The following is a 25,175-nucleotide window of genomic DNA, read 5'->3' on the forward strand; positions in this document are numbered from 1 at the left end:
ACAAAGTTTGGATCAGGACCTGGATCTGAACTTTCCCAAAGATGTTTGGATTGGACTTTTTTTGGTTCATAGGCATCTTTAGTAAAAACCCCAAACAGTGTGCAAATTTATCTGAGTTTTTGGCCCAAATAAATAAGTAAATAGTTTTCATTTAAAACACATACAAAAATTGTGAATTTGCAAAATTTCTCTTAGGAAAAATTTCCACTTTCTGACCATCTCCCATTGTACTGTGTCTAATCCAATGGGGCTTGGATCTCAGTTAGGTTCTCTAGCTGCTACTGTTAATTCATAAATTAATAATAGCAATGATAATAATATGGATCTATGGGTTTGGTTTGACTCTATCTCTAGTCTTTCACATTCTGATGGTCCACTGTGAAATGTGGTTTTTATCCACTGAAAGTTTCAACTTTTTTCGAAAAAACAAAAGTTTTTTGCTCGAAACCAGAAGTTTTCAGCTTTTGGCCAAAAGGTTTTGGGTTTTTTGATTTTTCACCAAAAAGTGAATGTTTAGCAGAAAGTAGAAACTTTTCACAACAAAAATTATTACTCAAAACCCCAATTTTTCATTGAAAACCAGTTCCACCAGCCTTAGCTGTGACACCCAGAATTAATTTAGGATTCTTGGACAATCACATAAAGCAGACAGGCTGCAGGAAGTTTGCACCCTATAATCCTAAATTACTGACCAAATTTCCTGGTGATACTATAGAGATTAAAAAATTTATTTGGGCATAAGCTTTCATGGGCTAAAACCCACTTCATCAGAGGCATGGAGTGAAAAATACAGTAAGCAGTATATATATTACAGCACATGAAAAGATGGGAGTTGCCTTCCCAAATGGGGGGTCAGTGCTAACGAGGCCAATTCAATTAAGGTGGAAGTGGCCTATTCTCAACAGCTGACAAGAAGGGGCGAATATTAACAGAGGGAAAATTACCTTTGCAGTGCTAACGAGGCCAACGCAATCAAGGTGGAAGTCACCCATTCCCAACAGTTGACAAGTAGGTGTGAGTATCAGCAGAAGGAAAATTACTTATTGTAATATTTATTTATTTAAGCCCCGCAGTCTCCTGGGTGCTTTACAGAGCAAATAAAAAGATCTGATCCTGGCAACTAAGAGTTGACAATCTGGGAACCCGATCCTGCAAAGATTTACCCACGTGAGTCGATTTATTCACGTGAGTAAGTTTACACAGGATGGGGCAGGAAAGAGAGGAAAAAAAACGAGGTGCGAGTGAGTGCCAGGGTTACGCAATGGGGCTGCCCAGTGTCTCAGTTTGTTACAGTACGTGGGTGCCTTGTGGGACAAGCACTTAGTGCTACTAAACGTGCTAATCATCAAGTTTTATGGAAACCTTCTCAGCAGAAGCAAAAACATGAACATAAAGGGTCTATTTCTGATCTCATTCCAGGTTCGCGCTGTTGTAACTCCACTGACTTCAGTGGAGATACTCCCAGTGAGATCAGAATCCGGCTCTGTGTTATCACATTTTCAACAGGTTTCAGAGTAGCAGCCGTGTTAGTCTGTATCAGCAAAAAGAACAGGACTCGTGGCACCTTAGAGACTAACAAATTTATTTGGGCATTAGCTTTCGTGGGCTAAAACCCACTTCATCAGATGCATGCAGTGGAAAATACAGTAGGTAGATATAGATATATATATATACAGAGAACATGAAAAAATGGGGGTTGCCATACCAACTCTACAGAGACTAATCAGTTAAAGTGGGCTATTATCAGCAGGATAAAAAAAACTTTTGTAGTGATAATCAGGATGGCCCATTTCAAACAGTTGCCAAGAAGGTGTGAGTAACAGTAGGGGGAAAATTAGCTTGGGGAAATAGTTTTTAGTTTGTGTAATGACCCATCCACTCCCAGTCTTTATTCAAGCCTAATTGAATGGTGTCCAGTTTGCAGATTAATTCCAGTTCTGCAGTTTCTCGTTGGAGTCTGGTTTTAAAGGTTTTTTGTTGCAGAATTGTGACATTTAGGTCTGTAATCGAGAGTCCAGGAAGCTTGAAGTGGTCTCCGACTGGTTTTTGAATGTTATAATTCTTGATGTCTGATTTGTGTCTATTTATTCTTTTGCGTAGACTGTCCGGTTTGGCCAATGTACATGGCAGAGGGGCATTGCTGGCACATGATGGCATATAGCACATTGGTGGATGTGCAGGTGAACAAGCCCCTGTTGTTGTTGCTGATGTGATTAGCCCACCTTAATTGATTACTTTCACTAGAGTTGGTATGGCAACCCCCATTTTTTCATGTTCTCTGTATATATATATCTATATCTTCCTACTGTATTTTCCACTCCATGCATCTGATTAAGTGGGTTTTAGCCTACGAAAGCTTATGCCCAAATAAATTTGTTAGTCTCTAAGGTGCCACAAGTCCTCCTCGTTCTTTTCACATTTTCAACTGGATTCTTCTGCAGAAATGACATGGTTAAGAGAACTGTACCGACACTTTGGCCTTAGATTATTATTGTTCCTGTCCTTAAAAACTCATTTGGTTCCTCACCTGCATCTTCCCACAGAGATGTCACACAGCTAGGAGATTTCTTTTAAAAAGAGGTTCTGTTTTTAGAAATAACCCAACCCCCTGATCTATGCACCCCACAACTTGGTGGTATTCGAAAGCCAAACCCGAACATTACGCTTGTGCTATGAGCCCTTCTATAGAGTTAATCAATCCAAGCAAAACACATGGGCTTGTTGATTGGCTCAGTTCAGCAACTGCCCATTGGGTAATCGTAAATATGGCCACAGCCAAGCATTGCAGTGGTTTAAAATTACACCCAAGAAGGGAAGAAGGTTCCTATTGGAGATTTATTAAAGACAACACTTCTCATCTAAGTGCTCCTACCTTTGTGGAGGACAGATGGACTGGCAAGTTAGATTACTGGATAGATTCTGTACCATCAAGAACCACCCAACGTTAGCTACCTGCGTAACGACATGATCGTCTTTTCATCACCCTCATGCGTTCTCCCTAATGTTTGTCACTCATTTTGCATCTTGTTTAGAATTAGCCTTTAAGGCCTGGATCCTTGAAGAGATTTAGGCCGCTGACTCCCATTGATTTCAAAGGCAGTTTGGCACCTAAACCCCTGTGAGGATCTGGGCATATGTTCTTTGGCTCGTCCCATGTGTTTGTACAACACCTAGCACAAGGGAGCCGCAATCCGGCTAGGAGCCTTGGGGCAGCACTGTAATATGAACACATAGAATCAGAGACTACCAGGGTTGGAAGGGACCTCAGGAGGTCATCTAGTCCAACCCCCTGCTCAAAGCAGGACCAATCCCCAATTTTTGCCCCAGATCCCTAAATGGTCCCCTCAAAGATTGAAATCACAGCCCTGGGTTTAGCAGGCCAATGCTCAAACCACTGAGCTATTCCTCCCCCCATATTTATGATGACACACAGACAGACAGGTAGACAGATGGACGGACAGAGCACTAAAGGCTGTTTAGCTATAGCACCCTGCTCTGTCACTTTCCTCTGTTGCACTGGGCTGGGGTATTCAATGCAGTGTATGGGTACTCAGCTCCCCACTCCCACTGGGAGTTAAGAGGGCGGTTTCCAAAGACACAAGGGGCAATGAGGTACCCAGTCCCCACTGTAAGCCAATGGGAGTTGGGCACTTAACTCCCCTGAGTGCCTTTGAAAACCTCCGACCCAGTTCCTTAGGCTCCTGTGCTGACCCCAGACAATCATACTCTCCTGTTGTTTTGCTGCCCTTTCCACATTGTAGCTCTCGTGTGTATTGTCGTGGGTTCTCTGTGCGACGGGAGGACACCGAGCGCGGTTGCAGGCCAGCGTTTCATCATCTGGCTTGGTGGAGATTGTTAATTGTTAATGACTAGATGCGAGATTAATTTTTAATGGCAGCGTCTTAATTGTGGTGCTATAAATAGACCCCTTGCGTCTGTTTCTGGATTAGCAGCCTTGACAGGCGCACTTTGAATCACATAGAGGTTTTCCGGGGCCCCGTCCTCTATTCCTTACCGTGGCGAGTACTTCTGGCTCATGCCAATGTGGGACAGCTCAGGTGAGTCAGGAGTACTCATGAGAGCACCAGTTCTTTGGGCTCTAAGGTTCGGATTGACTCCTATATGAAAAAAACCCCACAGAGCAGCCAGGAATCTCCCAAGAGTTTCCACTCCAGCATGTCATCCCAGCTGGGTGAGACAGGGTGGGGCATGCCCTGAGGAGGACGAGATTGGGGAGCAGACCCATCCCCCTGGATGGAGTACCCCAAGATCCGTGGGGATATCCCATGCACCCCAAAAAATCTGCAGAGGAGGGACGAGGTATTTGCACTGCTCCTCAAGCACCCAATGGGACCGCAGGATAGCAGCAGCCTGGGGGGTCTATGAATCTAGGTGACAGTGGGAGCCACTGCAGCTGCTTGGCAAGATTTCTTCTCACCACTGTTCGTGATGCGTTTGGACTGGACGCCCAGAGCTTGAGATGGACGTGTCTAATAACGGATGCCAGCCCGTGCATCAGACAGATCTAAGAGTCTGCATGGCATGAACGGGACTGAGATCCAGCACCTCATTTCAAGCAGGGAATAAGCACACAGCAACGGGCACCAGACTGGGTTTTGATTGAACTCATGACTTAGAAAGACCAGGCCACAGAACCCCAGGAGCCAACCATGCCCCTGCTTTCTTGCCTGAGGATTTGCGGGAATTATCCGCCTTCAAACAAACCTCTGTGACATCTCCACCTCCATGTCTTTGCACTAGTATCACACTTCCATCTCTCAGTGATGCTAAACAGGGGTCATTTGCACCTAATCTCTGAGAGTATGTTGCCTAGGAAAGTCCTGCTCTGATGCCAGGAATACAAGGCCAAATTCTATCCTCATTTACACTAGTGTAAATCTGGAGAGACTCAATCGAGTCACTTGGGATTGACATAGGTGTAATTTAGAATCTGGCCCTCGCTCTAACAGATTAAATCCAGCCTATTGCATCTGGAGCTGTATGAAAAAATTCTCACTGCTGATGAAACTGGCTTAAAGTAGAAGGAGGACTTGTGGCATGTTAGAGGCTAACAAATGTATTTGAGCATAAGCTTTCGTGAGCTACAGCTCACTTCATCGGATGATAAATTGGTTAGTCTCTAAGGTGCCACAAGTCCTCCTTTTCTTTTTGTGAATACAGACTGACACGGCTGCTACTCTGAAACCTGGCTTAAATAAAAAGTCATTTCCATGGATTAGTAGAATAGCCAGACAGCTGTGGCCCCCCGTCCAGAACGGCTCATGAAAGAGCAGACAGCAAGGGAAGCAGTTTTATTTGCCAGAAAGAACAGGTGAATTTTCCAGTGGAAACAGAGAAACAGGATGATTTAGTTGGGGATTGGTCCTGCTTTGAGCAGGGGGTTGGACTAGATGACCTCCTGAGGTCCCTTTCAACCCTGATATTCTCTGATTCTCTGATTCTATGAAACCAAAATAAATTCACACTTCCCTTCTTGCCCCCGGGGTTGGTGTTCGGATTTCACCATTTCCTGTGTGAGGGTGAGTAAATTTCATTTTTCTCTAGTGAAATTTGGTCCTGGATCAAACTGACAAGTACTCAGCAAAGAAATATGCTGAAGCGTTTAGAGAGGCAGCTTGGCCTAGTGGATAGGGTAGTCAAGTGACCTGGGTTCTAGTCACAGCTGTTCTACTGTGTGACCTTCAGCTACTCACTTCCCCTCTGTTTCTCTCCATCTCCTACTGATTTTATGCCCTTTGGGGGCAAAGACTCTCTCTTCCTGTGCACTGGTGGAGTGCAGAGCAGAGTGGGGTCTGGTCTTGGCTGAGGCCCCTAGGGGTGAGCACCACTGTCCCCTATTCATCTGATTGGAGTCTCAGCTTTAAAACCCAGCAATGATGCCTCAGTGTCAACATTCATCCGATGAAGTGAGCTGTAGCTCACGAAAGCTTCTGCTCAAATAAATTGGTTAGTCTCTAAGGTGCCACGAGTCCTCCTGTTCTTTTTGCGAATACAGACTAACACGGCTGCTACTCTGAAACCTGTCATTATGCAAGGCACTGCATTTAGCCATATGGAGTGGAAATCTATCAACTTCACGAAAAAACTCGTACAGATACAGACAGATTTCATTGCCTGTGTGTATATAAATCTCCTCACTGTATTTTCCACTTTATGCATCCGATGAAGTGAGCTGTAGCTCACGAAAGCTTATGCTCAAATAAATTGGTTAGTCTCTAAGGTGCCACAAGTCCTCCTTTTCTTTTTGCGAATACAGACTAACACGGCTGCTACTCTGAAACCTGTCATTTAATCACTGATCATTTTTCTTGGCTTAGATGGGAGAGTGAAGCCCAAGAGGCTGGGAATTAGGAATGGCCAAAGGGAAGGAAATGCAGCGAAAAGAGCAGAAAGGATTCACAAAAACCGAGCCGATGGAGAGATGCAGAGAAAGAGTTTAGAGAAGGAAGAGATAGCCATGGCTTGAAGACAGGGAGATTTTCTCACCGAGTGAAGAATGCAATAACGAGGCACGGAACAGTTAATAAATAACTAGACATTTAGTTACTACATAAAAGCCGCGTCCGCCCCTTGATCTTGACACAAGCCTTCTACTGATGCCAACAGACATTTCTCGGGGCACTGAGAGGAATATATCACCCTCAACTTATCCCCCAGCCTATGGGCTATGCCCAGTCCTGGCTTTCAGCTCATTCCTTAGAATGAGACTGACGCCCCGACCCTAGAACGAGCTGGAAAATATTCATCTCAAGGGTTATTCAGCGGCAAATGAGGTTTCCATCTACATTTGAACATTTTCAAAACGTGTGTCCATTTCAGCTGAATTGTGTTTCAAGACACCGCCTTCCGCCTGGCCGGAACACAGCGCTCCGATAATGCCGAAACGGCCCGTGTCGACAGCTGCGGAATGGAACGGGTTCGGTTTCCTTTTGAAACGACTTTTTGGAAAGCAATTCTTTTTTTGCAATTTTTTTACGTACAAAAGAGGTCAAAACTGGAACAAAATGTTGCCATTTTAGCAGAACAAAACATTTTCACTAACCCAAAACAAATTGGGGGGAGGGGGATTTTGTTCCATGTGAAATGTCATTTTTTCATTTGGGCCCATATGGAAATGGGAAAAAAGATGTGAAAATGCAACATTTCCCAGGAAATGGAAAACCCAGCGTGTGTCAGCTCTAATAGATACCCAGCGACAGCATGTACTCCCCTCAAAGTGGATGGGACTCTTTCCACTATCTTCAATGGCATTGGGTTGGAGACATGGAGAAACAGGCCCTTCCTCATACACACAGACGGTCCGGATCACAGCCTTTCGGTTGTCAGTTGCCGGGAAAAGTAACTTTTTTTTCAGATTTTTTTTCCCAAAACCCTGCAAGATTCCAAGGAAAATGCTCACCATCTCCCCTCAGGTTTAGCCTGTTTCGACACAAATGCCATTTTCTGGACAGAATTATTTTGTCAGTTCTACAATTGTACCTTTCCCACCCACAACAAACACTCTTGTCAGCGACCATGCAAGCTAGAACACTTTGCCCTTAACCCTACCACGGTTGTGCTCATTCTGGTCTCTTTTTTGCCCCTTAGGACACAAACCTACCCTACAAATCCATGATCACACAAACAACCAGCTGAAGGCAATCATTCCCCTCAGCTCCTGTAAGGCCTCCTCTTGCAGGCTGACTTAAGTGAGGCAGTCAGCAACTTTCATAGAATCATAGAATATCAAGGTTGGAAGGGACCTCAGGAGGTCATCTAGTCCAACCCCCTGCTTGAAGCAGGACCAATCCCCGATTTTTGACCCAGATCCCTAAATGGCCCCCCTCAAGGATTGAACTCACAACCCTGGGTTTAGCAGGCCAATGCTCAAACCACTGAGCTATCCCTCCCCTCAGGGCAAGGATCAAATCTTACGACTGTGTGTCGGCCAACTCTCCAAGTGCCATTAGACAGAAAGATAAAGAGTCTCCGCACATTCACTTCCTGGGCACAGATCATCTTATCTCAGCATGCACATGGAAAAGGTGAAGTTTGGCACCATGATGAATTATCACACTTGCTATCAGAGAGGAAATTAGGCAAAAAACCAATGTTCTGGTGTGCTCCCCTTCAGTACATCACCTGCCAGCTACACAGGTACAGTGCCCTCTCCAAATATGAGCTGCCCAGAGCCATACGGTAGATTCGAGGCTTTCTAAAGTCCTTAGAGAAAGTCTTTGCTTGCAGCAGTAACACCTCTTACAGGGCAGAGTTAAGGTTGTTTGGGGATCATAGCTGAGACTTACCCTACTTCCAAAAGTCTGAGTTTCTTGTAAGTTTAACCTTAGCTATGAATTTCCTAGCCTGTTAATGGGCATGTTTGGTAACAATAGCATCCTTACAATGAGTCTTACTTTTCTGTTACTAGTATGGACTTTTAACTTTACCTTCAAGGTTTTCTCTGGGAATGGCTTTATCAGTCCCAGGTGCATGATGGGTACCTGTCAGATTCCCAGCAGTATTTCTTCTCCTCCCAAAATGGTTCCGTTCCTAATGGGAACCTCAGACTCTTAGGAGGAGCTTCCCCAGAAAGTGGGGCAAGAATTTTTTGTACACCAACCCAGCCAGGCCATGGAGCAAATCGGCGGGAGCCCTAACACCCCAGCACTAGGAGCCGCCGGAGAGCTGTGCTGCAGGGTGCAGAGGGACATCCTGAGTGGTCCTCTGGGGTCTTGCCCCCATGCAAAGTGGACAGGAATAGCCACCAGAGCCCTTGTTTCTTACCTGTGTTTCTGATAGGTTGAGCTGCCTTGCTAGCTCCGTCCTCTCCCTGCCGACGACATATTGACACCGCTGAAATTCCAGCTCCAGCCTGTACAGCTGCTCGGCTGTGAAAGAGGTTCGGGTCCTCTTGGGCCGGTCCAGATCCAGCCCTTTGGGGAGAACAATCTCCCGGATGGTCCCTTTGGCATCTGTAAGTCAGCACAAGGAGAGCAGCGTGAAGAGAAGGCTCCTGGTTCTCAACGGCCAGGGTGGGGCTCAGCAAGGGCGCAGCAAGAGAGCCGTTTGAGTCTCTGCCCCGTTCCCACTGGCTGTGCATAGCAAGAGCTTCGGAGCATCCTGCCCAGACTCTCTGTCCGGAGACTCAGCCCTTAAAAACCCAGTCCCCCAGACCCCAAACGGCAGAGCTAAGGAGACAGACAGTCCTGGGTATGGTCCCTTCTGACCTTAAAGTCTATGAGCTATTAAAAAAATACCAATTTTTTTTTTTTGGGGGGGGGGGGGGGAAATTGAAAAAAATAAATGCTTTTAAATCCAGCCCAGTTGCCTTTCTGGAAGATGCTTCAGTCAAACACTTTACTGGGCTCCATGCAAAGATAAGTGTGTGAAATTCTCTGGCCTGTTACACAGGAGGCTAATCTTGTGATCCCTTCTGGCTTTACAATCTACAAATCTAGGGGGCGGGGGGCGAATCAGAATTTCCCATTAAAATTATTTGATTTTTGGATGAAAAACTTAAGCTGGAAGCAGAAAAATGTTCATCTTTTTTAAAGTGTTTTTGGTCAAAAAATTTGTGATTTTTGAAACCAGAATTTTTTGTATGAAATAAAGAAAATATTTCAAACAAACTGCTTTTCTTTTTAAGACCAAAAGCATTTAGCTTCTGGTTTCCACTTCTCACAGGAAAACTGGAACATTTTGTCTGAAATGAATATTTTTCGCACAAATGTTCATTTTTGTCCAAAACCCATTTTGGATTGAAAATATGTTCTGCCAAAAAACTGCCCACCAGTCCTAGTTGTGGGGTTTGTTTTCTTAGCTGCCTGTCTGGGGCCTCGGTCTGCAAGATGTTGCGCACTTGTTAGGATGTACCTGAGAACCCTGTGGTACCACTGAAAGCAATGGGTGGGGAAAGCAGCCAGCACCTTGCTGGATTGGACCTGAGGTGAGTTGAGGTCACAGGAGAGACCTAACCCAGGTCAGGAAAGAACAATGGCCATTATCCATATCTGTATCAGAGACTCCACCCCGCACTTGGAACCCTCTCATGGGTTTAGTTCAGACACCATGTCATGATATAGGGAATAAGTCATAGTCTGTCTTACAAAGTAGACATTTATTAGAGAACAGCTATAAAATATAGACTCTGACACACCGGCTTCAACCCAGCTCAGTTTCCAGCTTTGCTTCCCTTGTTCAGCAGGGACCACACCCTGTCTGGAATTCTATACCAGGGGCTCTCAACCTGCAGGATTGTGAGCAGGTTTCAGGGATTTGTAACCACCCTGGCCTTCCCATGTGGTGCTAAATCGGAGCTAGCTAGATCCCAGCACTCTGGGCATGGAAGAGTGGGAGATCAGCAGCAAGGTAAAATAGATCTCACTTAAAAACCTGGGTGATCCTGTAACCTTCCATGTGCAGAGTCTGTGGAAGTTCTCAGCATGACGGGTTTGTGAGGCCAGGGCCAATGTTAGCTAAAGTCATCCTTACAAAAAAAACCCTCACAAAAGGTAAAATTCCCCCCTGTGCAAAAGGCTGGTGTGTAACACGTAACACTTACAAGGCACGTAAGGGCATATGTGGGACATATGTGATGCATAGCCCTTGCACTGGTCCTCTGTATAGGGGGAAATTTTCCCCTAAGAGATATCTGTGATCAGCTCCAAAATTGTGATACAACAGTAAAGCCCTCAGCAGCTAGGGGTAAATGTCCTAGTCAATCTCCCTTTTCCATGGACTGATGGAGAAAGCACAAAGCTCGAGTCTCATTGGATTATATGTTCATTATTTACAGGGTGCCAAAAAAAGTGCATGGCACTGGAAAGACTTATAAGGAGTGGAGAGTGGAAAATACCCAGACAATTTTCCTGAAAATATTCCCTCAAATCATAAAGGGCACTGGGCCCGTGTTCACTCCCCTTCCGTGTCTGCTTTCCTCACATATTCAACTGCGTGTATTTCCTGGTAAGACCATTCCTGGGAATGGCCAATGCTAAGCAAACACCAACAAAGATTGATAGACGGGAAAATTTAAACTGGAGATCATCAACATTCATGCTAGAAACCTGGCTCTAAAACTACACTCATCCAACCAGGAAGCAGGAACAATGTGACTCGGAATCCAGATACCTTGGAGGCCCCCAAATACCAGAGAGAGAAAGAGGGGACTTGCCTCTAAAGATCAAGCTAAGAATTTGCTCTCTGAAGCACCTAGTGCATGGAGGTGGGGAGAAGAGAACTGTAAGTTAAAGAGATAGAGAGAGATATTAGACAGATAGAGATCTGTGGATGGGGGTGAGAGATCTAGAGATCTATGTGACCGATCAACTCAAGCTCCAATTTTAAGCTCTGAATTATTGAGCGCTTACTGATAAGCTGCTCTCACGTGACCTGCAGCCCAAGAATTAGTCACAGAAATTACCGGGTGAACAAAAAGCATATTGTAACCTAAAAAGAGTCCCAAGCTGCTAGGGGACAGTTGTGAAAGAGGCTCAGGTCCCCGAATATTGGAATACCCGAATATGAAGGCCTCTCCCAGCTCTCCCGTGGAGACACGGCCCCTTCCCCAGCATGTTTGCCATCTAGCAGAGGCACGCACAAACCAGGCCCAATTTCTCCGCGGCTGGTGTCACACGGCTGGTGGAGTCTGGGCCCAGGATTTGTGCTGCCGGCTGTTGGGAGATACCCATGGTGCAGGGGAATAAACCCTTGGACGGTATTGGGATGTCAAAGCAGCTTCTATACCACCCTCCCTCCTTCCTGCTGGCACAGAAGGGGTGGCCGGGGCCTTCTGCAGCTCCCTTGATGCCATGTTGGCTCCTTTGTCGATGTAACTGGGACACTGACATGGCACAGAGCCGGACTCGGGTGAGGGGAGAGCATCTCTGAATCTCCTGCAAATTTACTCTTATTCATTATGATGAGCCCGGAGATTAGGCTCTGGTTTCATCCCTCTTTGCTCCCATCAGTTATGGAGCTCAGCCCTGAGCCCTGGCCTTTGAACGCGCTGCTTGCTAATTCTGGTTGGGCCAGGAGGGGAGGAGATTGTAAAGCCAGCCAGGGAGGGCAGGGGACAGGGGCTCAGGGTGCAGGCATTCGGGGAGGGGAGTGTGAAGAGGTCGGGCTTGGAGCTGCAGCTGGAGATGAGGCATGGGAATGTGGAAGGAAGAGAGCAGGGCAGGCAGGCTTGGAAGTGGAGTGGGGCTGAGGCAAGCACGGCTAGGCTAGGAATGGGGCTCGGGAGGCTTGTTATGGGGGGGCTGTGATGGGCGCAGCGAAGTGGCCATCGAAGGGGGCAGGGTTCTGTCAACGATTGTGGCAAATCTTCTAAACTCTTCTCTCCCAGTGTCTGAGGCTGCAACAAACTCCTTCCAGGGGAACAGGTGTTACTGTCTTCGGTGGGTAGGGTGACCAGACGGGCAGCTATTAGGGGCTTTTTCTTATATCCGCCACTGTTACCACCGCCACCACTCCAGGAAAAATGTCTCCCGACTTTTCACGTTTGCTATCTGCCCGCCCCATCCGTGGGTCCTTGACTGTCCTCTAACTTGCAAGAAACGAGCGGCCCCAGCTTCCAACACATGGCGGCGAGTCCTCGCTTTCTGCATGAAGCCCTCATTTCCGCCATCAGTTGCCATGCCCACGCAGAGCCCAGCCTCATGGCCAGTGTTACAAAAACCCACAGTCCACTGACAGCACTGCAGGGTGGGACAGTGATGCTGCCTCCAGCTATGGGGCGGGGCACTGGCTACCTAAACAGGAAGTAACGAAGAGAGGGGGTGGAGCATAGCCCCACCCCATAATACTCTTCTGAGTAACCCAGTTAACCCCTGGGTGGCCATTTTACTACAATAGGGTGGGAGGGATTGAGACTGGCTGACAGGTTAGAAATGGGCCAGGCCTGTGCAGATCATCTTTGGGGAGCCACCGGTCCGCCTCCTCCTGTCCCCCAGCCCAGCTGGAGCAGGAACTGCATCAGACCCCGGTGACCAGCGCCTCGCCCATGGGGAAAGTGGTTTTAGGGATAACTCTAGCTGTCTCCAGAATCTTCTCCCTGCTCCAAAGCCCTTGTATGCCGAGATGGCTCTAACACACTGTTTCTCAAACTTTTTGATACCGGGGACCGGCTTGCTGCCTTCCTAACCTGTGTCAGGGAGACCTCAGGGACCGGCGCCGGTCCACAGGCCGTCCATTGGGACACACCGATCTAACACCCGAAACAGCGAGGGGGGGCAAATACTGTTATGGGGGGAAATCCAGCTGCACCTGCAAAAATTCCCTATACACACGCACACTATTTGTCACACTATGTGTGTTTAGTAGCTACAGCGTAGAGCACACGTACACAGATATAGGCAACACACACTCGTGTGTGTGTGTATATATATACACAAACACACACACAATGAGTATGTGTTGCCTATATCTGTGTACGTGTGCTCTATGCTGTAGCTACTAAACACACATAGTTATACCATATCTAGATATATCACAATACATATCAACATATCGAGAAACACAATATATATATCAGAGCAATAAGGTGGGGGAGGTGATATCTTTTTTTGGACCAACTTCTGTCGGTGAGAGAGCCGAGGTCCTGAAGAAGAGCGCTGTGTAAGCTCGAAAGCTTGGCTTTCTCACCAACAGGAGTTGGTTCAATAAATCAGCGTCTTTCAACCTTTCCAGACTACTGTACCCCTGTCAGGAAGCTGATTGGTCTTGCACACCCAAAGTTTCACCTCCCTTAAAAACGACTTGCTTACAAAATCAGACACAAAAATAACAAAGTGTCCCAGCCCACCAGTACTGAAAACTTGCGGACTTTCTCATTTTTACCATATGTTATAAAATAAATCTCTTGGAATATAAACCTTGTACTTACAGGTCAGTGTCTAGTATATAGAGCAGGATAAAACAAGTCATCGTATGAAATTTTAGTTTGTACTGACTTCGCCGGTGCTGTTTATGTGGCCTGTTGTAAACCCAGGCAAATCTCTAGAGGAGTTCCTGTCCCCCCGGGAAGACCTTTGCCTGCCCCCAGGAGTGCACCTACCCCCCGGTTGAGACCCACTGCAAAGATATTACATCGCCCACCTTGCCTCCCTAATAGCCTGGGACCAACACCATCACAACATTGCACACCTATTTATACGCTACAAACCAGGGATTCTCAAACTGGCGGTCAGGACCCCTCAGGGGGTTGCAAGGTTCTCACCTGGGGGGTCGCCAGCTGTCAGCCTCCACCCCAAACCCCGCTTTGCTTCCAGCATTTATAATGGTGTTAAATATATAAAAAGATGGTTTTAATGTATAAGGGGGGGTCGCACATATTTTTAAGCTATATAAATATATACATATGCCTAGGGGATACATCACATACTGATGATGGGTGTGGGTGCATAGGGACCTAGGTCTAGACAGCTACACACATGACATCATAGCTTCCCTGCGGGTTCCCTCCCACACATCTGTAGCTCTTACAAGCGTTTATGTGGGTGTGGGTGTGTGTGTGTGTGTTACAGCCTATGCATTAGGAATAGATCAGATATCGACTGTATCTGAAACATACATGCATATTGCACCATGTCAGGATATAACCCTCTACCGCAGTACAGACACCAGCTGAGGCAGGCTTCGGGGAAATCGGGCCCTGTCTTTTTTCTTTCCTTTCCTGGCCTGCAGAACCAACGTGCTGAGTTGATTTCTCCCCTGGGGACAGACCAATATGGGATGGATCTAAGCCACCACCAGTAGATCAGGATGTCAGATGCCTGATGGGGATGTTGCAAACCTCTGTGGTTATCATGTCTCGCCCACCAAAGATATTAAGGGGGTGTTTGTTTCTTGATTGTTTGTAGTGGGCTTTCTTTGGGTTGGTTGCTTTGTGAAATGCTTCTTTCCCTGATGCACCAAGCACCGCGCGGACTCTCCCGCAGGAGGAGGGGAGAGGTAAGGGTGTGTCTGGGTTGGAGGAAGCAGTGGGGTGACTGTGGATGATCCCTCGTAAAGACCTCGGCGCCTCTCTAGGTACCCTCAGTCCCTCCCCTTCCACGCGTGTCTACACACAAATACACCCACGCACTGAGCGTAGCCTCCTCTCTCCCGCTAACCTCCCCCTGGCTCCAGCCCAGAAGAATCGACTCTGCGGGTGCACGGTCTAGCTTCTCCCGCCCGCACCCCCAAAAGCAGCTGTCTCTTTAACGGCCGGAGCCAAGCGCCGCTCCTTTAACAGCAGACAGGCCGCCCATTGTCCGGCTGCCGGGTCTCGCTCCCCATTCATGCCAGAACCGAGCGTCTTCACAGCTCTTCCGCGAAGGGCGCACGGAACCCCCGGGCCAGCTGTGTCGGGGAGAGGGGACTGGAGGGGGGGGGGCGATGGCTCTCAAAGTGCCCCGCCCTCCATTGCTACGATTAAGCATATTTTCTTTAAACAAAAAACAAACAAAAAAAACCACCAGGCACCTTCCAACTTTCCCGAAGGCGGATCGTGCTAACGAGTCCACACACACCCACCACAACAGAGAACAAACAAGAGGGTTTGAACCGGACCAGCCCCTCTCACAGCGGCTAGGGCCAGGCCTCCCTCGCTTGTTTCAAGCCCGGTCCGATCGCGGCAAAAGCTCCGGACTCTTCCCTTCTCCTCGATGCCCGGCGATGGGGTGGCAGAGGGGAAACCCCGCCGCTTTGAGGAACTCCCCGGCGGCGCGTCGAAGGCTGCAGAGCCCAGACGTATTTCAAGAGGGAAGCAGTCAAGTTGCGCGCCGCCTTCACAAGGGAGCGCGCAAAGGGCTCCTCAGATGCGGGGTGTGCGGTGTACCCGCGCGCACAGGGACCGTCGGCGATTGTCTAGGCACAGAAACGCGCCCTGTGGATTCATGCAAGGAACAACCCTTTCCCCGAATCCTATTTCCTATTTTGCATCTAATGTGAACGCGCGCCCCCTCCCTCCCCCCCCCCCCCCCACGGCTTATCACACCTGTTCTTGTAAAGAGTGCCATTTAAAGGCGATCTAGTCAAAGGAAAGCAAAAACCTGCCTTTGTTAGCCTGGTTCGATTCGATTTGATTTTTTGTATTGGCTTGAGGCGCAGTCAGAGAGAAAACAGAGAGACCCGTTTCCCAACCCACGTTTCTCTTCTGCAAAGCCCCAAGCCAAGCCCCTTCCTAGAAAGGGGGGGGGGCGTTTCCTTCTCAAAACCCCGCTACATTCGCGCTGCTTTTTGGCCCTTCTGACCTAAACCACAAGCAGCTTTGCTGCATGTAGAAAGCTCGGCGCGCCGGATTCCCTCCGGGCGCCAGGCGCAGGCGGCGCAGCGCGGCTAGCGCCCGGCTCTACATTCAGACTTGAACACGTTTGAGGGCGACTCTTCTCTTTCTTTCCCCATTTTCCCTCGATTTCGCCCAGCCAGCCCCTGCCCAAACCGCTTTCTACCAACACCCTGGCGCGCGCAAAGTATTGACCGGTTGGGTTTTAAATGAAAGCTGCGAGGCCTGAAAATGGCAATGTTCAAAATACTGTATGGAGAGACTCCTGGGGGGGGGGGGGCTGAGAATTTTTTAAAGAGGAAAACATACAATCTGACGTTTTCCTACCTGTGAGAAGCCACGTACGGTCCCTTGTTTGTAAGACAGCCTGTCAGTCCCCTCAAGTCATCGTTGTTGACAGCTTATCCCCCCGAAAAGTGACGGGAGTTTATAAAGGATGGTCTCTGTGGCCGGGGGGATCCGCTGTTGCTAAGCCCATTGATCGCAGATAAATTACATTTTAAAATCTAAACGGGCAGGAAGCTCAAAACTCCTTTGCAGGTGAGTTGCACAGACGTGTGTAACATTTCCTGCACAAGATACTATGGGAAATATCCTTAGTCACGCTATGTACCATGTATATCTCATGCAGATACGGATCTTCAGAGAAGGGATCTTCCTCTGATTCCCCTTCGCCCTTCTATTTTTAAACCAACAATCTAGGTGATCCGAAAAATTAAGACAATTCGCTCTTCTCTTTGTTCAAACGGTATCACGCTAAGGGGGTTTAAACGGGATTTCCCCGTTTAGCAGCGCTCCTGAGATAACTACAGAAAACTTGTTCAAACAATCGTCTTTCCGACAAGCTGCCATCTCTTTTGACAAGTAAATTATTATTTTATAAATACTGGGTGGAACAAAGTCACGGGGTTGGTTTTTTTTAAGTGCATTCAAATAAAGTCCAATCATTCCAAAGGACAATACATATAAAAGTCACACGATTCGGTCCGTCTCCTTTACCCCCTCCAGCCCCAAGTTACACGTCAACTTCTTCCTGGTCTGAGAAAAATATTTACTCCACCGCTCAATGAACAAAACCCCGAGCAGTTCCAGGAGCAATGGCCCATCCCATGCTACTCACCCACCACTGCGATAAATACAGAGCCCCCTAAAGCCAGACCCTCGCCAGCTGCCCAGGGCAGAATTTATTTGTATTTGACCAGGTGTGTTCCCGGTGTTGGATTGTTAGGGGGCATGGTGCGGTTCTCATCAAATGTTGGGGGGATTTTTATTTTGTTTTTTTTTTTAACCTGGCCATAGTTACTGTCTGATCAGCTGCTACTTTGGCCTGGCGGTTGTTGGTCTCTTTTCCTTTTGGGGAGGACGATCTGGAAGGGCTGCGGGAGGGGCGGGGGCAACATTTAAAATATTATTGTGCAGCTATTTCCCGACTTAAGGCTGCTGCCACCATTTTGTTACCGCAGTGGGGAAGGCTGCAAAATGGTGGAGCCCTGCCCAGCCCTAACATCTTACAGAGGAAGGTTTAGGCCCGCCACCGGAGTTGGGGCCAGGCACCCAAGGGCCCTCCGGCAGAGCAGGGTTTGGCTGGGTGGCTTTTCTCTTGCTCTGGAAGAGGGAGGCCCCAGCCTGATTCCCCTCTGGTGCAGAACAGCCCTCCCAAGCTGCAAGAGCCTTTCCCAGCCTAAACCCCAGGGGTGGGGGGCCCGGCCTGCCAGGCACGCGGCCCAGTGCGGTCCCTGCCTCCTTGGTGAGCGGCTTAGCGCGGGGGTGTCAATCAAGGCCAGGGAGAAGGGGGGGGGAAGATAGACACACTTTCTGTCCCCCTGCTGACCCCAGCTTCCCCCGGGGTAGCCGGCGGGCTCGAACCAGCTTTCCGAGCCCGGCCCGGCCCGAGCGCGCACCCCGGCGCATTGCAAACTCCCCCGCGACTCGCTCGCTCGCTCGGCGTCCGCAGGGCAAAGCCCGGTGCACCCGGCTTATCCGGCTGCTGGGAGCGCCCAGGCCGACGGCCCCTTCCCCTGCCCTGCAGCTGTCCGGGTGCCAAAGCTTCTCCGGTCTGTGTTCCAAGGAGGGTAAGAGATACAGGGTCCCGCTCACCCTCCCGCCATTTGCCCCCATTAAACTCTGCTGCCCCCCATCCCAAGATGGCATGGCACCCAGAGACCCCTCCCCAATCACTCCCGAGTGCCCCCATCCACGCAGGAGGAACTGGGCCCGGGGAGGGGGCGAATAACTAACCACCCTCGTGGCCTTCCCTAACAATCTGGAAGGGCTGCATAGATGTTCATGTGTTAAACTTGCCCCCCCCCCACAACCCCTTACTGATCCCCGGTTTGGGCACGGGGAAACTGAGGCACGGGATGGCCTGCATTCTCATGGTTACATAATGACAGCAAAGGGACCGGGGCTAGGCGCCCCTGACTCCTAACCCACCCCACCTCCTCTCCTTTCAGAGCTAGAGAGAGAACCCAGGAGTCCCGCGTTGGGCCGGCTACAGCCAAGCACCAAAGCGCTGACCGCCTAAAAGGCCCTAGGAAGTGGGGCACCATCCCTCCACCAAAGACAGAAAGGCAGCGAGAGACAGGGAGTATCTGCCCCAGCCCCAGTAGCGAATACTGGGGGGGGGAACAGGGAAAGGCAGGACTGAGATGCCGCCCCCTCTTGCTCACCACCTCCAGCCAGTGACATAGAAAGATTCCGGGTCCCCAAGTCACTATGTTACCGGGTGAAGTTACACAATGGTCGCCAGAGAATGTGTGACTGTAACTAGCCACAGAGAGCTGTGTGTACGTGTAAGGTACGTGTAAGGTACGTGTAAGGTACGTGTAAGGTACGTACACACCAGCATAGACAGGTAGAATCCTGCATCTCTGGAGCGGATCTAGACACAGGTCTCTGCGCCTCTGAACACACACCTCATATTTGTGGACACACACGTCAGTTTCCGTGCAAACACACACTAGATAAACACGTGGCAACATATGGCTAAACATACTTAGTTACTTCGCATACATGCACCGCAAACACCGTTATGGCGACGGATATTTTGCTTCTGTGTGTATATTCACTGGTTGCGCACACGGTCGGCAATATATGTCGAGAAACACGTTTCGCTTCGTTGTATCCACGCACTGCGAACACATTCAGCCATGTCTGGGGATGGGTATTTCGTTTCTGTGTCTACATCCCCACTTAGCAATATGTGGCGGTGTATATTTTGCGTCTGGATACACATACACACGGCATAGGCATTTAGAAATACATAGCGGTGTCGAGTTGGCTTTTAGTGTCTCTCTCCATTACATACGCCCTTGGCAATACGTGTTTATACACACGTGTGTTTCGTTTCTGTGTATCCGGGCTCGACGCACACCTTCAGCAGTAGACGGCCATGTGTGTTTTATTTCTTGGTATAAATTCGCTAAATACACACTGGGCAATACATGGGGATACGTGTATCTAGTTTCTGTGGCTACGTGAGCTACCTACACGTCTAGAAATAATGTGTTTCGGTGTGTCCACTCACTACATTCACGTTCGGCGATATACGCCGGCTTGTCAGAATCCGAATTTAATTGGGTGACGGTTCTCACAGATAAAATCGAGGTTTATTTGTAAGCATTGTTTTAATTTGTGTCCATTTAAATTTTCACAGTTGCGGGGGAAATTACGGGCCCGGTCAGACAATTATTTAACGACGGGAAATGTTGAGATTCAAATAGTGAAAGATTTATAACCATTAAAACACAAATGGTCAATATCGCCTGCCAACATGTGCAAAGTAAATAGGCTTCACTCAAACTCTAATAGGTGCTCAAGCAGCGTGTGCCTTACTTTGCCTCGCTGTAATTTATTATTATTATTGATGGAAATATTTATTCTTTGGTTTGAAGGTCTACGGTGAAATTGGACCTTTACTGACATTTGCTGACAACAATTCCTCCTTCCAAGCCTCAGACGTGGTGCGCTAGATATGCCGTGTCTGTCTGTAAATCCACCCAGAGCAATGGGTGGTGACAGGTCTCTAGATTCAGACACGCATCTCTTCAGATACGCACACGTCTTTTATACTTTACTGCCTATGTTGTATCCCCCCCCCACACACACAAACACTATGTAGCCACAAACACACACGCCCATATTTACAAACATTTCCACCTGCATCTGGTTCTCTCTCTCTCCACGCACGCCTAGGACTGTCCTATGTGTGTACGCCGGGCTGTTTCCGAGCGAGACAGAGGTTCAGATAATCCAGAACGTCGCAGATACGGGTACAAATAAAACCCCACACGCCTCACGGAAAGAAATCTAAAGCTGCAAAAACCCAAACTTCCCGTCGTGCCGGTAGCGGCTTGTGCCCCGGTCTTAGCCGGTGTTTTTATCGGAGACATTTCAAGCACACGACCTGATCTAAAAGGAGAATCTGCCTTACGAGCGGATCTTGCTGAAACGGGCAGTGTCTCCGCAGGACAGATACTATTGTCAAAGGGGCCGCTGCTTTGATGTCACCCCACAAGGTACAATCCAAAGCCGAGAGAAGAATGAGAATCGCCCGAGGCCTGTTCTAGCGGGACCCGCAATCCTTCTGGGTACGGACAAGTGTCTGAATCTCTGCTCTGCTTTCCGAGACTGCTCTGGGTGAAGGGGGAATGTGGCCCTGTTCACCCGGCTTTGGCTATCTGTCTAATCTATCTATCCCCATATACTCTATCTACTTATCTATCACCACACACCCCCTCTGTCTATCTATCTATCTATCTATCTATCTATCTATCTACGCCCATACACCCCATCTATCTATCTATCTATCTATCTATCTATCTATCTATCTATCTATCTATCTACGCCCATACACCCCCTCTATCTATCTATCTATCTATCTATCTATCTATCTATCTATCTATCTATCTATCTATCTATCTATCTATCTATCTACGCCCATACACCCCCTCTATCTATCTATCTATCTATCTATCTATCTATCTATCTATCTATCTATCTATCTACGCCCATACACCCCATCTATCTATCTATCTATCTATCTATCTATCTATCTACGCCCATACACCCCCTCTATCTATCTATCTATCTATCTATCTATCTATCTATCTATCTATCTATCTACGCCCATACACCCCCTCTATCTATCTATCTATCTATCTATCTATCTATCTATCTATCTATCTATCTATCTATCTATCTATCATCTATCTATCTATCTATCTATCTATCTATCTATCTATCTATCTATCTATCTATCTATCCCCACCGACCCCATCTATCTATCTATGCCCATACCCCCTCTATCTATCTATCGATCGATCGATCTAATCTAACACTTCAACAAACAAGCACCAAAAACAGGGTAGCCTGATGTCCTTTTTAAAAATCGATTTTCTCTAGAACGAAGCGGAGGGGCCCCTATATGTCCGAGGGGGTCTTAAAATGCAAGACAAGGCAGTGCTTGGAATCTGTTTATAATTCTGCCTGGAGGATTGGAAAGAGCAAATTTTTAAGAAGTATATTTGAAGGAAAATAAAAAAATCCCAAAGGAGGGGAGCTGGGCTGGCATATTTCTGACTATACAGCGAAAGAGGACGGCGGATGTTTCGAATTTCTTGTCTGCCCAGAATTTCCCTTTCCTGCACGCAAGGCTCCCTCCAAAGCTGTGAACCCTGCTGCCATCTTAATTTAAAAAACAGGGACACAAGAAACTAGAGGCTTTCAAAGCCAAATCAGAGGAGGGTTGCCCTCCATAACCGGACCGGCTGCTTTCTAGCCAGTCCGCTATTGTTATTTTGAATAAACAGTCACGGAGAAAGGGACTGAACTAGCTCGGGCGGCTGGATCCTCAGCTTTTACACCCCTCGCCCTCCTTTCACACACAGAAATCTCCCGGGTCTCGGGGCCCGAGCTCGGGGCTTTCTCTGCTCAAGCCTCTCGGCGCCGACAGGCGTCGATTGAACACATGGTTGGAAGGGTCCCGGGGGTGCATTTATTTATTTATCTATTTATTTCCGTGGAGCAAGGGCTGTTCACAAACCCTCTTAACTCGATGATGCTTCCGTGACGCCTTTTCCCTGCGACAAATGTTTAAAACCCAAAGCAGCCCCCTGGGATTCTTTCCCCCTCCTCCCCCCCCACCCCGTGTGTTTATTTCGGGGAGAGGGGTCCCCTGCCCCCACCAGAGCTGAATGCATCGCAGAGACCGACCGTTTAAAAGAGAAGAAGATAAAAACGAAGGACTGGGGCAGAAAGGCTCGGGGGGGGGGGCGACCCCCCCTTTTCCGCACCCCTCCGCACACTGGCGGGCGAAGCCCTCTCCCGAATACACGCGGTCTCCCAAATCTCTCAGTGGAGCCCCACGGGAGCTGGGAGGGAGGAAGAGGGATGCCGGGCGGCGCAGGGAAAGAGGCAGCTGACAAGCAGCCCCCCCCCACACACACACACACCCACCCCGGGTCACCACCATCCCTTTTGCTTTGGTCCTTCGTGGGCAAGGGAGGCCACCGGAAAGGGACCGGGAGGGGCGCAGCCTCGCTCGCCCGGGCCCAGTTCGCCTGACATGTACCAAAGCCACACGCCGCTTTCCCCTTCCGGGCTGCTGTCTGCCGGGGAGGGGGTGCCGGGGGGGGGGGCGCTGGGATGGGGAGGGAGAGGACAGGCCCCGGGGCAGGGAACGGGGAGGGTTGGGGGTTATTATGGGGCGTGTTATTATGGGGGGAGGAGGTGGGGATCGGTGCTGTTCCGGGGGAAAGGGAGCGAGGCTCGAAGCGCTTTATATGGGGCGGGGGTGGAGATGGAATTGCCGGTGAGGGTTGGATTGGAGGCCCGGATAGGATGGGTTACCGGGGGTAGGCAGGGGTGCAGAGAGTGGGGTATAGGGGATGGGATACAGAGCATGGGGAGGTGCAGGGGATGGGGTACAGGGAATGGGATGAGGTGCAGGGGTTGGGATGTGGTTCAGGGGGTGGGGGTACAGGGAATGGAAGGGGTATAGAAGATGGAAATACAGGGGCAAGATGGGGGTACAGGAGATGGGGTTGCAGGGGGTGGGATGGGTTGCAGGAGATGGGGGTACAAGGGTCGCAGGGGATGGGGTACAAGGGGTGCAGCGAATAGGTTGCAGGGGATGGGGTACAGGAGATGGGGTTGCAGGGGATGGGAGTATAGGGGATGGGGTGCAGTGGATGAGTTGCAGGGGATGGGGGTATAGGAGATGGCGTTGCAGGGAATGGGATGGGGTACAGGAGATGGGGTACAGGAGATGCGCCCTAAGGGTTGGGCTAGGGGCTGGGGCCGCGCTCCCCTTTTACCTCGCACCAGGATCCGGCGGCAGTAATCCGCTTCTCCTCCCCCGGACTGGCTGTCGCTCTCCGGGACGCACTCCTGGGACGAGCCGGGGCTGGCAGCCGAGGTCCCCGGGACTTCCTTGAGTCCGTGTGCGCCGTCGCCTCCCCGCAGCGCGCTCTCCAGCTCCCCGCGGGCGCCGCTCTTCCCCCGGGCTCGCTCCGGGGTGCCCGGCTCCCCCAGCAGCAGGGGGCTTCTGCCGGCCTGGGCCCCGCCATCGCTCATGCCTGTGGCCGCCTCGGAGGGATCAAACATCAAGAGACAGAGAGCGGGGCGCTGGAGGGGGGAAGGGGGCAGCTCCCCTTCTGCCCCCCAAAACCAGGCGGGGATCAGCGCCCTGGCGCCGGCCGGCGGCAGCCCCGGGGTGCAGCTAAGGAGCCCTCCCCCAGGGTGAGCACCATGGTCGGGAGGACCCAGCGAGGTCCCCCCGCTCCCCTTCTTGCTCTCTCTCGCCCTACTCACGGAGACTTCCCTCCCGGGCTGCGGGGCAGCCTCGTTCCATTTAAACAGCCCCTTCCCCGGCCCCCCTGCTGCTCCCCCCCCCAGGGGAAAAATACCCCCACGACCAAATTTCAATGGAGGAGTCAAGAAATGCCCGTGCCCGCCGGGCGCCTGGGGCGGGGGGGGGGAGAGTTAAAAACTTTGAGAGTCCTGGTCCTTTCTCACGTACCCCCCTCTCCTCCCCCCTCCCCCCAGCACCCCTCTTCCTGGCAAACTTCAAGAGCAGCCCCTGCCTCCTGCGCGGACCGCTCCTTCCGCGTCTCCTTTCGCTCCTGTCTCTCTCTGATGAGCAAAAAAGCGAGGAGCAGGCAAGCCAGCCAGTGTCTCGCCAAGCCCTGCCTTCACAGCTCCGCCAGCGAGGCGGGCCGGACTTTCACAGCTCATTCGCGTGCACAGAGATCGATCCTGCCTTGGGAATGTGGGTGGATTGTGGGGGGGGGGGAAGGGGAGGGAGTGAAAGGGGGAGGGAAGGGGGGGTGATTAATTAAAATAGCCCAGGATATTTTTCAGACGCCCCCTCCTCTTCTCCATCTCTCATCCCCCGGCCGATAAATACGAGAACAGCCAATCATCGGCGCTAATCGAAGGGGTGAGGAAGTCCTCCTGGACCCGCGGCTCGCAGCGGCCTGAATGAGCCGGGAAAGCAGGACAGCGAGCCGGGCGAGGGATGGGAGTAAAGAAGCAGTTTGAAATTGACTGCTTGCCACACACGTAATTTCCTGCTGCAGACTCCCTCGCTATTGATTGGCAAACAAAGAGCCCCTGTGCTTTGCCCCCATCGGCAGGCGAACCCCCTTCGGCTCCTGGCCGCGGGAGCTGGGCAGGGCCCGGCTATAAAAAACCAGGGCGCGCCGGGCATTTTCAAGGTGTTATTTTGGGGGGAAGAGGAACAAAAGGCCCCGGCCTGGTCAATTACTGACCCGGGTGCTTACCGCGCCGCTAGCCCCCGCTGGAGACAGGCGCTCAGTCCAGGGGGAGGCGGGGAGAGCCCTGGCGAGCCTGGGGTCCCAGATTTCTGAACAATGCCTGGAGCAGCTTTCCTAACCGCTGAGCAGCG

At 49.9% G+C, this 25,175-nt stretch overlaps 1 protein-coding gene across 1 annotated transcript in view; it reads right to left on the reverse strand.

Annotated features, from left to right (window-relative positions):
- VAX2 (ventral anterior homeobox 2) overlaps positions 1-24,088 on the reverse strand; it is a 62,006-nt gene extending 37,918 nt beyond the window's left edge. Inside the window, exons 1-2 of the mRNA XM_073343056.2 lie at positions 23,584-24,088; positions 8,785-8,972 (exon numbers count right to left, since the gene is read on the reverse strand). Of these exons, the coding sequence (XP_073199157.1) occupies positions 8,785-8,972; positions 23,584-23,872 (477 nt within the window). The 5' untranslated portion in view covers positions 23,873-24,088. The remainder of the gene's footprint in view (positions 1-8,784; positions 8,973-23,583) is intronic.
- Between the last annotated feature and the right edge of the window lie 1,087 nt (positions 24,089-25,175).

This window comes from Lepidochelys kempii, chromosome 4 (assembly GCF_965140285.1).
Source record: "Lepidochelys kempii isolate rLepKem1 chromosome 4, rLepKem1.hap1, whole genome shotgun sequence".
NCBI lineage: Eukaryota > Metazoa > Chordata > Testudines > Cheloniidae > Lepidochelys > Lepidochelys kempii.